The 17,170-nt window shown below is 45.5% G+C and overlaps 1 protein-coding gene across 2 annotated transcripts in view; it reads right to left on the reverse strand.

Moving 5' to 3' along the window:
• SDK1 (sidekick cell adhesion molecule 1) overlaps positions 1 to 17,170 on the reverse strand; it is a 426,731-nt gene that overhangs the window by 87,517 nt on the left and 322,044 nt on the right. For both annotated transcript variants that reach the window (XM_070955387.1, XM_070955388.1), the window contains 4 exons: positions 12,004 to 12,154; positions 9,096 to 9,333; positions 988 to 1,103; positions 460 to 649 (listed from right to left, as the gene is read on the reverse strand). In XM_070955387.1, coding sequence (XP_070811488.1) covers positions 460 to 649; positions 988 to 1,103; positions 9,096 to 9,333; positions 12,004 to 12,154 — 695 coding nt within the window. The remainder of the gene's footprint in view (positions 1 to 459; positions 650 to 987; positions 1,104 to 9,095; positions 9,334 to 12,003; positions 12,155 to 17,170) is intronic.

A 17,170-nucleotide genomic window follows, 5' to 3' on the forward strand; every position in this document is an offset into this window, starting at 1 on the left:
AAGGCCAAACTTGGCACAGAGTCACAAACAGAATTTTCAAATCTTGAACTGGCCAGATGAACTAACTGCTTCCTGCAAAAGCTCACGTCTCGTTTGCTTCTCTTTTATGTTTTATGGGAGGGGCCAATCATCTCCAAGCCTTACTCCCAAGTCGACCCTGTTTCCTTAATTGTTCCTGTCTCCTGGCAGCTCTGCGCATGCGCGCACTGGGTACAGGCTCACACTGTTCTTCTGCCTTGTTGATGTCAGACTCCAGTGACTCCGGAGGCAGCAAAGAACTACCAGATAGCCTTGGACCCTTCTCTGCCTCTGACTCAGAGCCCTCGTCCGAGCCTTCCCCAGACTCCAGGACTGGTCCATGTTCCTCCCCAACCTCCTCACTGTCCGAATCTACTGCCAGCTCTGCTGGCCACTGGCAGGCCACAACAGGCACACACTGACACACAAACACACACTCACCATCATCCTTCGTTCGCTCAGTGACCGGCGGATTGCTGGGAACCCCGTCTCCAATGCGGGTGAAGGCCAGCACCTGAATCTCATACACCACGTACTTCTGCAGGCCAGCGAGCAGGACCGAAAGGGTGTGGTTCCCTCGGACCACTTGGTTGCTTGGTTGACTTTGCACGTCTCTGGCCTTGTACAAGATCTACAGAGGGAAACAAAAATGTTTTGATCAAAGGGTCTGGAGAAGGAGCAAAACTCTTCCTCAGGGAGTGACGTCCTTCCTAATAAGAGGAGCACAACTTCATGAGCTGTTCGGACTTAACCAAGGCTACAAAACCTTGAGTTTTTGTTCTAGTATGTACGAAGATGATGACAGAAGTTAAAATAGCTTTAGAGCAATGTTTCTTAACCTGGACAACTTTAAGATGGGTGGACTTCAACTCCCAGAATTCCCCAGCCAGTCATGCTTGAAGTAGCTAAGGTGGAGATAAGCTGCTTTAGACAAATGGGGGGGGACAATATTTGGGTGTAGGTGCCTACCTTATAACCCAGAATGAGCCCATTTTGCTCAGGTTCGGGCACGGCTGACCATGTCAAAAGCATCTGAGTGGAACTCACGGCTTCAGCAGACACATTTGCTGGGGAAGCTGAAGGAACTGCATGGGATCAAACGAAGAGCAATTAAAATCCAAACACACCATCTGGTCATTCCTTTGAGCTTCTAGGATCTGACTGTCATTGAAACACCAAAGAGAAATATAGATCTAGATCAGTGTTTCTCAACCTTGGAAGCTTGAAGATGGGTGGACTTCAACTCCCAGATTCTGGGAGTTGATGTCCACCCATCTTCAAGCTACCAAGGTTGAGAAACACTGATCTAGATGGTGACCAGGTTGAGCCTGAGGGAGGGGTCAAACGTGTCATCAGTCACGAGTCCCTGCACACCCACAAGACATCTAAGCCCATCCCACCTTGAATGCCTCCCTTATCTCCTTCTCATTTCCCTTGACTGTTAGTTAGTTGGTCAGATTCTTGTAGAGAGCTGAAGCTTGCAATAAATATTTATACTCATTTGAACTGCCTGAATCTCCGGATTTCCTGGGCGCTTGACATACAGGTAGTCCTTGAGTTACAACTCTAATGGAGTCTGGTTGCTTTGGTCTTACCCAAGGGTTGTATTTTATGACCTTTTGTTGTGGTGGTGGTTAAGCAAACACCACAAATACTAAGCAAAGCCATGGTTTACTATGGGCATGGTTTGGCTGAAAATCGGAAGTGTCAACTTTTGACGAAACGGTTGTAAAATGTGGTCATTGTGACTGTAGGAGGCTATGTGTAGCCATAAATATAAAAGTGGCAATGTTGTTGAGTGCTTGAAATGTGGTGTGTGGGGGTGTGCATGTCCACAAATATCCAAATTTCTGATCTAGGTCATAAGTTCCCTTTTTTGGGAGGGGCCAGTTATAACTTCCAGTTGTGTCTAAACCATAAATCCATTCCACATATTAATGGCAGCTTTCACAAAAGAGATGGTCTTCATTCATTGGAAGTCCAGAAATGAGATTTAAACCAAGCCGTACTAAATCTTGAGATGTTAAACTGAATTCACAGCTACTGGGGTCAGCCCCTCTGAAGGAAACCAGGTTAACCATCTGATTATGAACATCCTCTTCCTCTCGGAACAGCCTCTTCCTCTTGCCATTCCTTGCCCGACCCTTTTCTTCTACTCTGCCTTGTAATGACATTTGAATATAATGGTTTTCCGCCGTAGTAGCAGTTGTTTGATTTGGCCTGTTAAATATTTTAATGAATTGTACTGTGGAATGGGGTTGTTTTCAATAGTAATATAAGCTGCCTTGGAGATCAATCTGTATTTGAGTGGCTTGCTATAAATCTTTTAGATGAACAAATAAATTAAACACAGGTCCCCAGATGGAGGAGACACTGTCTCATTATCCGAACCATTTCTCTCTACCTTGTACAGGACATTATGCATACATATCAACCCTTGCAAATATGCATGGCTTCCCACACCAGTCTGCAGCTCTCTCTCTCTTTTTTCCCCCCCTTACGTAACCATCTTTGACACTGTTCTTGTGGCCTAGTTGGAGAGGAATATCTGGAGTTACTTTTTCAGCAAGAGATGAAAGCAAGGTAAGAGACTGCTATCCCCTGTCGTCCAAGATTTGGTCTATTAATTCTGGCTGACCACGGAACTGGTGCAACGCTTTCCCTCCCTTAGGAAGTTATTTCAGAAATAACTACCCTAATGGTCCATTTTCTCTCAAGTTAGCCTCAGATGTAAGGAAGAACTGCAACTGCTGTGCTTTACACTTTAGCCAGTTTTAGGAGGTAGCATCGTTAGGTACCAACTATCCCACTCCAGAAATTCCACTGGCTCGTGGCAGCTTGACGCGACCATGGGAGATTTACAGCTATAATGAGAAGCTGGTTGAGAAATTCAAAATGAGCTGGATGGCTCAGGTATGACACTGCCTGAAAATGGCATGGTATGAAGATCTTTGATAAGTATCTTGCAACAAAAGTCCATCTCTTTTCTCACAGAGGTTCCACAATTGCTTATAGTATCATTTAAGATAAGATGCTTCTAAGTTACAAGACAGAGTGAACAAAGACAAAAGCGCCAGAAGCCAGATACACAATCAGAACAAAGTAGTCACTAGGAAGGGCATCATTTTTTTTTACTAGCTTGCCAGGATTAAAGTGAGGACCACAAGGAACTTCCAGGGGTGGGAAACTCCCCAGTCCTAGACCAAGCCAAAAATGCTAGAGAATTCCTGGAAGCCTGGCACTCAGACAAATCAGCCATCAACAGGCAATAGAGATAAACAACATCTACCTACCATTTTAAAAGAGACAATTAACAAGCTAAAAGGCCACAACACCTCCTGACCAGCAATCAACACAGAGATAAGTAGAAATTAACACCAAGCAATAAGCCACATCCCAATCAAGGAGCTAGCATCCCAGTAAACAACATCCTAATCAAGGAACCACCGAGATTATTCCTACCATCCCTGACAGGGCAAGCTGCTGGTATATGATGATGTTCGTCCATCGTGTCCGAAGAGGACCTTGACATCTAACAGGTTGTGGGCTGTCCACTATGTGTCGGCAGGTGGCTGCTAAGGCTTGGTGGGCGTGGCAGGGGAAGGATACTGCAAAATCCCCATTCCCTTCCCACTCCTGGGAGAAGGATATTGCAAAATCTCCATTCCCACCCCACTCAGGGGCCAGCCAAAGGTGGTATTTGCCGGTTCTCCATAACTACTCAAAATTTCCGCTACCGGTTCTCCAGAACCTGTCAGAACCTGCGGGATTTCACCCCTAGTATGGAGCCAGGGTGATATATAGTCATAATAACATTCCTTTCTCAGAGAGTCAAGGACATCTTGCCCTGCACTTGGACAGCTGGAACTGGGAGGCATCTCCAGTTGGGACGTTGCTTGGATTGGACTGTGTGATGGGCATATTGGTGCTGGGTAGGGACTTGGACTTTCCGTTGGGTGGAGAAAACCTGGAAGCTTTCAGATTCAGGTTTTCCCAGATGTGCCAATATGACATCTCTAATAAAATGGAACTTTGAGGAAACTCAAGTCTGGGAGTTTTCTTTCGTTGGGGGTGTTCCTTGGAACCCTGACAGCTCGCTTCTCTTGTGATGTGGTTGTCCTTCGGTCCTCAGATGTCTGGCAGCCTTGGTGGATCAGCGTACACCATGTCAATCGGTCTTGTGCCAGGGTTTCCCAGGAGGTGGTGTCGCTATCCAGACGCTTGAAGGAGACTTTCAATTTGCTTTGTATGCCTTCCTTTGTCACCCGTACACATATACAGAGAGAGCAAAGCCCTCTCCCTTCTGGAACTGATGATATTACCTAACTGGGTAATGAAATGCCTGCAATGAACTAACCAAGCTCAGAGAGCACCCAGGATCCCAGAGTTCAACCTTGAGCTACAAATATTCTCTTCAATGGACATTGAAAAGGATCACGCTCCATCTGTAATCTCAGCTAAAGGGGGCTCTTGTAGCCATGGGACACAAAGCAGGATTGCTGTAGTAGGCTGACTGGTAGTTTCATATGCAAGACAACGCCTCGAAAGACCCTGAAGCTAATAAACAGCTTAAGTCCGCCTCAAACTGTTGCAAAAACCGCAAACGGAGACTCTGATTTCAGATCGATCTAGCTTCCAAAAAGAGCAAGAGGCAAGATTGGGATGTTGTGGTCCCTTAAGTGACCAGCTGAGATCTTTTCCACAAGAGAAGCGAGACCCAACCGCTTCATTTTCTACAGAGGTGATTCAATGTCCTACAGCAATATTTGATGAAAGTCTGTCTCATCTAGCCTAATCCTTTTAGAAAGCTGGGAGCTATCCAATTAAAGTCCAGCCCTCAATATTTGCTATGGAAACATAGCCTAAGAATGTTGAATGTTTCAAATAAAAACTTTTTTGGGGTGGGGGGGAGAAAACAGTGCATCCCTTTTCAGTGTGAAGGCTTTAATTTAAAGGTCATAATACAATTACTGTCATTAACCTCACCGTGACAGGCAGAAATCCTACGTCTCTCCTCTCATTTGCCTCTCCATTCTTATGCCTCTGAGCACTTTTTAGAGAGGTGTAACTCTGTTACACTCACAATTAGATTTTCAGGGTGCTCTAAGGGTCTCGGATGAGAATTTTATTTATTTGCGTGCTGCTTAGGCCTCTCCCCAGCATTCCCTTCTTTGCGTGTACACAGTGATGTTTAGAAGGCACAGTGTTGTGGTCTGCTGGCAGTCTGCGGAGCTGGCAGCAGAGTCGGACAGTGAGGAGGCTGGGGAGGAACATGGGCCAGTCCTGGAGTCTGAGGAAGGCTAGGATGAGGGCTCTGCATCAGTGGCAGAGAGGGGGCCAGGGCCATCTGGGAGTTATGTGCTGACTCCGGAGCCTCCAGAGTCTGACGTCAGCGAGGCAGAGAAACAGGAGAGCCTGTTCCCAGTGCGCGCATGCACAGAGCTGCCAGAAGGCAAGAACAGTTAAGACAAAAGGGGTGACACGGGAGTAAGGCTTGGAGATGATTAGCCCCTCCCATAAGACATCAAGGAGGAGCAAAGGCATATGAGCCTTTGCAGGAAGCAACTTTGTTCGTTCTGGTCGGTTTAAATTTTGAAGCTCCGTTTTGACTCTGTGCTCCGTTTGGCCTTGCAAAGCTAATTGCCAATTAGGTCTTTGGCAGCGTTTCAAGGGAGATAAAGGTGGGTGCTTATCAGCCTTATCCCGAAGGACTGTGGCAGACTTCTGTCGGACTATTCACAAACTATTTGTAACTCATCCCGGGCTGGGAATGAACAGAATTCACAGCCGTTGAAATAAAAAGAGGGTTTTGGGGACTAATTGTGTGCTTTTTACTGTCTCAGGAAGCCTAGGTCAGAACACACAGTTTCTGAAAAGGGTCCCCTGTGTCTGAGGAAAGGAGGAGATAAAAGTTTTCAAAGAAAGGATCTGGATGAAAGGTAGCTTCCCCTCAACGTTAAAGAACAACCTGTTCAAACCAGGAGAAGGTCTCTGGGCACCTCGAGGAGGAAAACTGGCAGAGGGAAACTGGCTTTGTTTGTGTATGTGTGCGTGTGAGAAATCATGTTTCCAGTTTTTGTCAACGCACAAAAAACTATCGCGGTCTAGTTCTCGTGTTCACTGCTAAGTCTCTCTTGGTCTGTTCCTCCCTGCCTACAAGCTGTCCTCATCCTGAAAGTCCCTGGCCTGACTGGCCCTGCCCTTCCCCTTTTTCCTCCAAAGCCAACCAAGCTTCTCCCTCAATCTCTGTCGGCTCCAGTTCCAGCTTGTCTTCCCCCGCAGATTCAGGCTCCGACGGGGGCATGACAGTCTTCTGGAAATGCAGAAGAGAGTGAAGACATTGGGAGGGAAGTTAGGTGGGATAGTGGTAGTTTCCTCACCTGTAGAAGGAGGACAGGCAGTGCCTGGGGACGGAGTCAAGAGAGGAATCAGCCTAGAATCATTACGTTCCCACAAATGGTCCAACCTCTCTTGAATTCCGCTGACTCTTTTCTAGCTTCAAATTAGTGTTGACCATCACTTGACTAGATTCTTGTGTGTAGGGATGAACAATAAATCAGCTTAACTGGAGCTTAACGCGAGATCCTGATTCTTTGCATTTGACCCATCAAATACTTAGAGGAGAAACGATATTCCATACTTTAAGAGTCCCGGATTGCTTGTAGAAAGGCTCCAGACAGCGATTCTTCTTTCTCTGTCAATCAAACATGGAATAATAGCCAGTAGCTATCGAGGAGGAAGATGTCATACTCAAGGGTAGAACAGGATGTGTGGAGTGAGAGGAGAAATCACTGACAGTTCGTGGCATGTCTCCTTCCTTCTTCATCAATACCATGCACAACATTTCAGATCTGTCAAAACCTCACCATCTGTCACTTTTAACTCCGTACCTGAGTCACACAAGGGTACTCACAAGAAATGCACGCGTGCACATGTGCATACACACTCGGGAATCCCAGCCACTCTCCGCAACAGTTTCTGCATCACCAATTAGCCGGAGTATCAGAAGAAAATTCTAGTCCCCTCTCTCCGTCCCTCTCTCTTCGCTCCTCAGGTTGAAAATTTTTTCCTTTTCCTTTTTAGATTCCTCTTCGCCTAGATTTATCTCTCGCAAGAATATAATTATGTTAAAGGACTATAGATTGCCAAGAGACGCGACTGTGTTTGGCAGGCTGCCTTGGATTTATCTACAGATCTTCACAAAGAGAAACTCGGTTATGAATGGCTTTTCGAGGGCGGGGGAGGGGTGCGCAAAATGAAAAAGCAGCAGCATCACGCCAGATTTTCCATGTGAAGGAAGCAACTTGTCATCTGACCGCTGTTGCTGTTTTGTTTTTTTTTCCAGCTGTTCAATTGATTCTGACTCTTTGAGACCCAATGAATGCAATTTTGCCAGGATCGTCTGTCAGTAGCTGCTTCTTGGAGTTCTTGTACGCTCACCGTTGTGGCCGGCGTATTTTCTCCCAAGGAAGGTTGACCTTTTCATAGAAAGTTTCTTAGAGATGGAATCGTTTCATGGCTAGAGATTTTGCAGTATCCTTCCCCTGCCGCGCCTGCCAAGCCAAGCCAAGCCAAGCCAAGCCACACCCACCAAACCACACTACGCCCACCAAGCCACGCCCACAGAACTGGTAGTAAAAAAAATTGAATTTCACCACTGCCTTAGATGCACAACGCATCAAGGGGGGAAATCCTCCTTACCTGACACCGTCTCAACCACCTTTGTTCAAGAGTGAAGCACTCATCTTGGTTCTCTTTTGGTTTAATTGATCCCTCCCTCCCTCATCGTTAATGAAAATATGCAAATTTGGAGATGCCGGGCATTTTATTGCGAGAAGAAAAAGGAGGAGCAAAGGGCAAGTCCCATTTTCCGTGATAAATGAGGCTCAACTTTAGCCATGCAGCAACGGGAAGGCCTTGTATGATTACGGAGACAAATTGCAAATACAACCCCTACTCATTGGGCAGGTTAAGCCACGGCGTGATTTACTCTCACTATTGAATACTTAATTCCAGAAAGGTCACTGCACTCAATTATTCACCCACAGGAGAAAGGTAAATTACATGGGGTGCATATGGGACGGGGGTCGAGGAAGGAACCTTGTTAGAAGTTATCTAGAAAACAGCTTAATAACTACCTTCTGCCAAAGTTCACGAGCTAACCTGGCTACTTTGCCTGGCTGCTCTGGTGGTCTTGTGGCCATAGAGCCTGCAGAACCTGCTCGGCTGAGAACCGCTCTGGGTAAAATTGGGCCACTCGGCAAAGCTGGACTGCATGAATCTGTGATGGAATGTAGTATGGAAGTGGCTCCCCAGGAGGGAAGGGGTCAGAGGTGGGTTTCAGCAGGTTCTGACCAGTTCTGGAGAACTGGTAGCGGAAATTTTGAGTAGTTTGGAGAACTGGTAAATACCACCTCTGACTGGCCCCGCCCCCTTCTATTCTCTGTCTCCCGAGTCCCAGCTGATTGGGAGGAAATGGGGATTTTGCAATATCCTTCCCCTGAAGTGGGGAGGGAATGGAGATTTTACAGTATCCTTCTCCTGGAGTGAGGTGGGAATGGAGATTTTACAGTATCCTTCCCCTGAAGTGGGGTGGGAATGGAGATTTTACAGTATCCTTCCCCTGCCACATCCGCCATGCCACACCCACCAGGCCATGCCACGCCCACTAAGCCATGCTCACAGAACCAGTAGTAAAAAAAAATGAATCCCACCACTGGAAAGGGTGGATTCCAGAAGAGTAAGAGGCAACTCAGCACAGAAATCACGTGTGAGAGAAAGAGGCTGAAGACAGTCCCTCCTTAATAGTTCCCAGAGTCTATGATAGATGCATATAGTGGAGTCTTCAGTCTGGCAAGATTCTGTCTATAGGTATGAAACAATAAAGAACTCAGCTTGGAAGGACAGCCAGATGTCATTCTTGGTTTCGGACCTGACAGAATCGGACTGATGTAAAAAACAAAAAACAAAAATGCCTTCCGGGTGCAAATCTACTCTATCCCAATCCCAAACCAGAGGAAATGCTTGGAAAAAAAACATTTAAGAGCAACAAGCGATGCTCCTTTCCCATCACTTACCTGATTCTCGTGTACGGCCTCGCACTATCTCACTCCAAGGTCCCGACCCAATGGCGTTGAAGGCTTGGATCTGCAATTCATACTCGGTCCACTCTTGAAGATACTCAACGGTGACTTCCGTCTCCAGTCGGTCGCTGATGACCTTGGCCAATGCAGGACACTGCGTGTCCACACACCAGTACTTGATCCTGTAACCCACGGACTCGGGGTTCCCATTGTATTGTGCATCAGGCAGAGGCTGAGCGTGGTCAGAAGAAGAAAAAAGGATCAGTGAGGGTCAGGTCACTTAATTCTCCGCCTATTGCATGTTTTTTTGAAGGACCATCTCTCTCCTCTTCCATCCACCCAGGCCATCAGGATGGGAAGGCAAGATACATTGTGAGTCCCCTTGATTAGGGATTTACATCTGGTGGGAATCACAGAAAAGGACCTTCTCGGTGGTGGAACATCAATCACTGGGAGGTATAGTCTCCTGGTTGCTTTGTCAAAAGGCCCTCAAGACACGGTTTTGTCGGTGGGCCTGAGGATCACAAATGGAAATGGAACTGAACAAGTAGTTGATTTTATTGTGTTGTTGCTGCCATGGAGGAAGGCGGTTATGGGTTGTCCTTATTTTTAACGTTGTAAGACACCCAGAGTTGCCTGTGAGTGAGTTGGGAAGCCACATAACTTTGTTTAATAAATAAATTACACATGACCTTAGCATGTAGGAGGCTTCTAGAACTACAGATAGATGTTTGAACTGAGGGGTCTTTGGAGCTCTCTGGGTTTGGTTGATTTTTTTGAAGACGTTTCATTACCCAACTAGCGAACATCATCAGGCAGCGTGATGAGCCGAGGTAGCGCAGTGGTTAGAGTGCAGTACTGCAGCTACTTCATCTGACTGCTAGTTCAGCAGATCAGCGGATCAAATCTCACCGGCTCAAGGTTGACTCAGCCTTCCATCCTTCCGAGGTGGGTAAAACGAGGACCCAGATTGTTGGGGGCAATATGCTATTTAGTATACTGTCTTTGGTGTAAGCCGCCCAGAGTCCTCGGAGAGTGGATGGCATAGAAATACGAATAATAAAATAAATAAATAAATAATGAAATGTCTGCAAGAAAACAATCAAGTTCCAGAGAGTGTCAAGGAACCCTCAGTTCAAACATCTCTCTGTAGTTCTAGAATCCTTGTGTAGAATCCTTGTAGCTCAGAGTTGAAATGAAAGGCCCTTGGTGCTCTCTGAGCTTGGTTGTTTTCTTGCAAACGTTTCGTTACCCAACTAGGCAACATCATCAGTTCGCCTCTCATTTCAACCCCGAGCTACAAGGATTCTCCTTTATTGGATGCTTGAACTTTCAGAGCCGATAGCCGTCTGCGAACTAGTAAGACAGAGCCAGACATGTGGCTCACGCTATTAATAATGCTAATTATACAGTCAGGTGATCCACACTTGTCATTTTTGCCCGCCTTTCTGGCTCCCTGTCAATTAATCCATCTTCCAAATTTAGCGCAGCATCCCGCATCTCTTTGACTGGGATCCAAAATGCTGGTTTTGGCACGTACGCCGGCATCTGGGGTACGTCTGCTGGGATCTGTAGCGACTTTTATCAGCAGATGACGAACAAGAGGAGAAATTTATTCCTGTGGTTAATGGGGTGCCTTAATGACCTGGAGAATGCACAGGGAGTTTTGGGGGTGGGGGGGTGGGGGGGAAGAAGGCTTCCTTCTCTGAGAGATGAGAATGGCGAATTTGCTTGGAGAAATTGGGGAGTGGGGTTTTTTTTTTTGCATTCGACAGCAGAACAGGAAGGTGTCTCGGAGTGGCCGAGCAGCAGAAATTGGAATATTTGAATGAATTTTCATCAAACAAGGGTGGATCAGCAGTCAAAGGCACAAGATAAATTCATTTATCAAAGGCCGTGCCATTTATCACCCGGTTCCGGAGTTAATCACTCAGCTCTGTAATCTATCACGGAGATATAACCTCCACATTCACTCCTGTTTCTACATGAAAACCATTTTCTTTACCGCTTAAAAGTTTGAGGAAATTCAGCTGAAAGCGGCTCCGGAGGCCAAGAATTCAATTTTCATTTGCTTTGGAATCTTATTGCCTTAGTAAACAAAGAGGCAACATATGATTGAGTCCCATTATGTTGCCTTGGAAATGTCTTGCTATGATTTTGTTGGCCTGTTAGTATATGAGCCCTACCTAGGGAGAAGGTCAGGCTCTGATTTATGCCTGCCCAGATGCAGATAAGGAAGAGCAAAGAAATTGCAGATAAGAAAAAAGAATAGAGGGGAGACAGGCAGGAACTGAGTTACCGATATGATCTAACAGAGTTTTTTGGGGGAAGTAGAGGAGGAAATAACAAAAGAACAAATTAATGGATTTGGGCATCACCCATCCCTATCATTTCTAGAAGTATAATGGGAAGAAGAGCAAGCAGAGCTGGGGTGGCGGAGTTAAGTGTGTCACTTGCTTAGAATCATTACATTGCCACAAAAGAATCCAACCCCTCTTGAATTTTGTCGATCCTTATCTGGTACCAATTTAGCATTGAACTTGGACTAGATTTTTGTACGTAGGCTTGAACGTTAAAGCTTTGAACTGCAACTTTATTGCAGTTATTTTAATATTTGTATTGTGGGTTTTTAATTTTGGCTGTTCACCGCCCCGAGTCCTTCGGGAGAGGGGGCGGTATAAAAATTTTAAAAATAAATAAATAAATAAATAAATAAACTTAGTATATGGTCCTGAACCTTTTGTGCCTGACCGTTTGTCTCCCATTATTCTCAAACATCTCAGGGGTTCTCGGGGCTGAAATTCCACCCATCTGGAGGTCAATTCAAGGAGAAGAGTCTCAAAAGAGAAACAGTTAGGAAGCCATGCTTTTTTCTACACAGGTCAAGTTATAGGTAACTTACCACCCAGCGGACCCATAAGCTCGTCTCACTGGCAGTACGCACAGTCACGCTCCCTGGTGCCACATCTGGGGGTGCTTGGAGGGTCTGAATGACCCGGGATGGCTGGCTGAATGGGCTTTGGCCAACAATGTTTTCCTGCTTCATCCTGAACCTGTTGGGCAGAGAGAAGCACCGATGCACAAGATTGAAAAGATAGAAGTTCAGGTCTACTTGAAAACAGACCAATCTTTGCCCATCCATTTCACTTTAAGAGCTTTAAGTGTCTGTTGAGCTATCCAGGAGCCTGGATAGCTCAACAAACTAAGCACTGTAATTTAACACCAGCTGTCTGCAATTAAAGTAAGATCGAATCTCGCCAGGCTCAAGGTTGACTCAGCCTTCCATCTTTTCTAAGGTAGGTAAATTGAGGACCCAGTTTGTGGGGGCAATAAGCTGACTTTGTATTAAAAAAATATACAAAAAGTATGAAGGCTATTGCTTAACGCATTGTAAGCCACCCTGAGTCTCCGGAGAAGGGCGGAATATAAATCAAATTAAAAAAAAAGAAGAAGTGTTTTAATTTATTTATGTAATTAAGCCATATAGACCCATCATTCAAAAGTTAAACAAAATCAGCTTTATTCAACTTAAAAACAAGAAAGGAAAATGCCTATTTATGTCCGTGCAAGATATACCTAGAGAAACAGGTCAAACGATAAATATATATATATATATATATCAAAGGTGCTCCATTATTAAAATGTGCACTAGCTGAATTAGTACCCTTGTTGGTTGATTTATGAGATCCAAATAGAGTAGAGATGCTCCATACTTGGGGGGGGGGGCAGGGATGGATTGCTGGGGGTTCGCAGGGGTTCAGGAGAACCTCTAGCTAAGATTCTGTGCAGTTCGGACAACTCCCAAATCCCACTCCTGGCTGGCCCCGCCCCTCCCAGGAGTCCCCACACTGCATCCCCGTTTTGGATGGAGGTAAGTGCAAGGTGCATGTGGAGGCTCAGGGTGAGTGAAAAATGGGCCTACCGGAAGTTTGGAAAGGCCGGAAGCAGGCCCGTTTCCGGCCTCCAGAGGGCCTCCAGAGTATGAGGAGGCCATTTTCACCCTCCTGGAGGCTCGAGAAAAGCCTCCGGAGCCCAGGGAGGGCAAAAATGCCCCCCCACCACCACCATGGTGCAGGAGGCCAACTTGGTCATGCCTACCATGGCCACACCCACCCAGCACCCGGGCAGAGAACCCCTTGTTAAAATCTTTGAAGCCCACTCCTGGAGTTGGGGGAGGAACAGAGGGAGACAGTTTCAAAGAACAAGAGTCACTGCTGGAAAAGTGGAAACGTGCTCCATTTTCTAGAAGTTTGGAAGTGTTAGCAGTAAAAGGAAACCAAAGCTGACAGCAGCCTTTTGAGAAACACTCCAAAAAGCAGTGCAAGATTAAAAGAGGTGTAAACCTGGCCCATAGAATCACCACTCTTATTGAATGGATCTCCCCCTCCTCCTCCTCCTCCTCCTCTTCCTCCTCCTCCTCCTCCTCCTCCTCCTCTCCTCCTCCTCCTCCTCTCCATAATCCCCATTCCGTTCTATTATTTTTACTACTATGAACCATGGTGGATCTGATTAATAGGGGTCGTGTGCAGATCTAAAGATTAATTCAATAAATAGGCTTCTGTCCCAGAATGTACTGAATGTATGTTGCAGGATAGAAAGCCCATAGATGTCACATTCAGAGATCACAAGGAAGTAGCTTGATTTATATAAATACACACACATACACAAAAAGGTCAGCCCGTGCATTCATGCTCCCCTTTTGCTGAAGTTGTTTGTCTTCTGACAGCAGCGGTTTGGGAAGATGGACCTTCCAATTCCAAAAAAAGGCATTAGCTGCAAAAAGTATTAGACTCCCGTGATCAGAAGCAGAGCCATTATAATGGAAAGAGAAAGCTTTGGCTTCAAGTCGTATTGTGTTAAGGTATTATCTTCTCAACCTGTCCTGGATTTTTTTTTCTCCCAACTGAAATGTTAGGAGTGAAAGAAAAGTGCACTCTACATACATCTCCTTCGCCCTTGTTAAGAGGGTGCATTAACAGAACGGGCATTAAGTGAAAAAAAAACATCATTCATTTCCCAAACGTCGACCACAGAACCAGAGAAGAAGAAGGACGTTTGACAAAGACGAGGTCCAAGTTCAAAAGTTCTCGCTTTCTCCTCTTCCTCCGTTGAGGAAGGTGGGACGTCACACATCGAGTCCCACCACGATAAATGGGACCCACAAGCCCAGGCTTCACCTGGATGGGGTATTTCTTTTCCAACTGTTGTGCCGGAGGCTCATACAACGAGTCTAGGAGACTCAACGAAAACATGACAAATGAAATTCAGTCGGGAGAGCCATCTACAATGGCCTAGCAGATGGACGCGGAGCAGGTACGTCCAAGCTAGTTCTGCCAACAGCCTCCAATGACTTTCTCCATCAAGCAATGCATCTAGCATGTTGCCAGCTTTTTTTTTTTTTTTTTTTAACAAAACTAGCTCCACTCTTGTGCCACAAACTCAGACACAGATTCAGAGCAGGTGGCACATTCATCAACATAGCGATCTGTGGAAACTTTTGAATGCTTCCTTTTCCTGGGGGCCTCAACCTGCCAACGAACCTGGGGGGAAATATTGGTCAACGCTGAAAGGCTGAGACTGCAGACAGAAATCTCCAGATTTCTTAAATGCAAGGATATTAAGAGCCTTGGTGGCGCAGCAGACTAAAGCGCTGTTAAGTAGCACCAGCTGCCTGCAATGACTGCGAGTTCAATTCTCACCAGGCTCAAGGTTGACTCAGCCTTCCATCTTTTCGAGGTAGGTAAAATGAGGACCCAGACTGTGGGGGCAATAAGCTGACTTTGTATAAAAAAGATCACCGCTTGGGGGGGCCGAAAGCCCTACTAAGCAGGTATACACAAAAGTATGAAGGCTATTGCTTAACGCATTGTAAGCCGCCCTGAGTCTCCGGAGAAGGGCGACACATAAATCGAACCAATAAATAAATACATACAATAAATAAAGAGGAGGGTTCTCCAACTTTTTTTCCTTTCATTTTTCCTTTCCCCCTTTTTTTAATCGAGCCCCTTAGGTGCTGCAATCGTGCTGTTGTAATCTCAATTTTTTAAACGGATGGGTAGTTTAACGAAAGAGTGTAGAAAGGCTCCAAAGTCAGGAGAATGCTTCCGTACGATCGTATCAAAATAATTATGTACAGTCGGCACTGAATGCAGCTAACATGCTTTTCCGTCACACGGCCGGGCCAAACTACACCGAGAATCCGAAACGGGGGAAAAAAAAAATATTCCAATTTACGGACTTTTTATTGTGCCTGTTTTCCTCTCGCTATCTCTCTCTTCGCCCCTTTGACTTCAGTGGGACGATTTACATTACAACAGGAGCATAAATAGCACCAAAAAAAAAAAAAAAATCTAGTCTTTACGATTTTTTGTAATGTAATGTAAGATTTACATTACAAGCGGGGAATAAATAGCGAAATCGATGGCTCCAGCTTCTGATCTGAATCTCGTCCCCTTTGATCGCGACGCCGTTGCAAAGCATGATTTTCTGTTTCATATTCAAACACGCATAGATTAAAACTGCAACATTGTTTTTATTCCTAATTCTTCGAATTCGTTTAAAAACGTCTTTGTCAAAAAGATGCTCGACGATACCGGGGAATGAATCTGAACATGGGGAGAAATTTTCATTGCACCTGCCAGCATTTTGCTGAGAAATTTTTTTTAAAGGCCTTTAATTTTATGTCAGGGCTTAATTTGGGGGGGAATCGGAAGCAATAAAAGAACTCAGGAGCCTAAGTGGCGCAGCAGACTAATGTTACTGTTAAAGGTAGTATTTAGCTTCCAGCTGCCTGCAATTACTGTGAGTTCAATTCTCACCAGGCTCAAGGTTGACTCAGCCTTCCATCCTTTCTAAGGTAGGTAAAATGAGGACCCGGTTTGTGGGGGCAATAAGCTGACTTTGTATAAAATATACAAAAGGATGAAGGCTATTGCTTAACGCATTGTAAGTTGTCCTGAGTCTCCGGAGAAGGGCGGCATATAAATCAAAAATTAAAAAAAAATAAAAACTCTATGGCAGTTAAGAAAGTAATTTGCGTAAAAATGGGAAGGGAGACTTACATGGTACCCCAATTTTTGGTTTAGCATCTACGGTAAATGATTTTTTTTTTTTAGTTTTTCTTTCATTAACGTCTTCTTATATAAAAAATATGCCAGTGTGCCATTCAAGTACCATGGCATAAAAGCAGTTATATTTTGGGTTGCTGCGTTTCAGATCTGCCTGGGCTACTTTTCCAAAATTCCGCAGTGAATAAGAAGACATTGCAAATTCTCTATAGATCAAGCATTTGTTCTTCACAATAAGCTCCAGTCTCAATCTCCAAAGGCTAAGCAAGATCTTTGTCAGAAATCCCGGGAAATAGATAGGGCAGGGTAGAATGGCAATACCTTCTGAACGCTCGCTTGATAACCTAAACTTCTCAGGATTTTCTGATCATTTTTAACACCGTTATTTGAGACTTGACTTGGTAAAATGAGACTGAATGAGAATGAAGAGAGCCAGTTTGGTATTATGGTTAAGGTGTTGGCCTACTAACCAGGAAACGGTGAGTTCTAGTCCTGCCTTAGACATGAAAGACAGCTGGGTGACTTTTGGGCCAGTCACCAGGAGACAGTGAGTTCTAGTCCCGTCTTAGACATGAAAGACAGCTGGGTGACTTTTGGGCCAGTCACCAGGAGACAGTGAGTTCTAGTCCCGCCTTAGACATGAAAGACAGCTGGGTGACTTTTGGGCCAGTCACTAGGAGACGGTGAGTTCTAGTCCTGCCTTAGACATGAAAGCCAGCTGGGTGACTTTTGGGCCAGTCACTAGGAGATGGTGAGTTCTAGTCCTGCCTTAGACATGAAAGACAGCTGGGTGGCTTTTGGGCCAGTCACTAAGAGATGGTGAGTTCTAGTCCTGCCTTAGACACGAAAGATGGGTGACTTTGGGCCAATCACCAGTAGACGGTGAGTTCTAGTCCCGCCTTAGACATGAAAGCCAGCTGGGTGACTTTTGGGCCAGTCACTAGGAGACGGTGAGTTCTAGTCCTGCCTTAGACATGAAAGACGGGTGACTTTGGGCCAATC

Source organism: Pituophis catenifer, unplaced genomic scaffold, assembly GCF_029215685.1.
Source record: "Pituophis catenifer annectens isolate HBS135680 unplaced genomic scaffold, rPitCat1.0.hap2 SCAF_16, whole genome shotgun sequence".
In the NCBI taxonomy this organism is placed as follows: Eukaryota; Metazoa; Chordata; class Lepidosauria; order Squamata; family Colubridae; genus Pituophis; species Pituophis catenifer.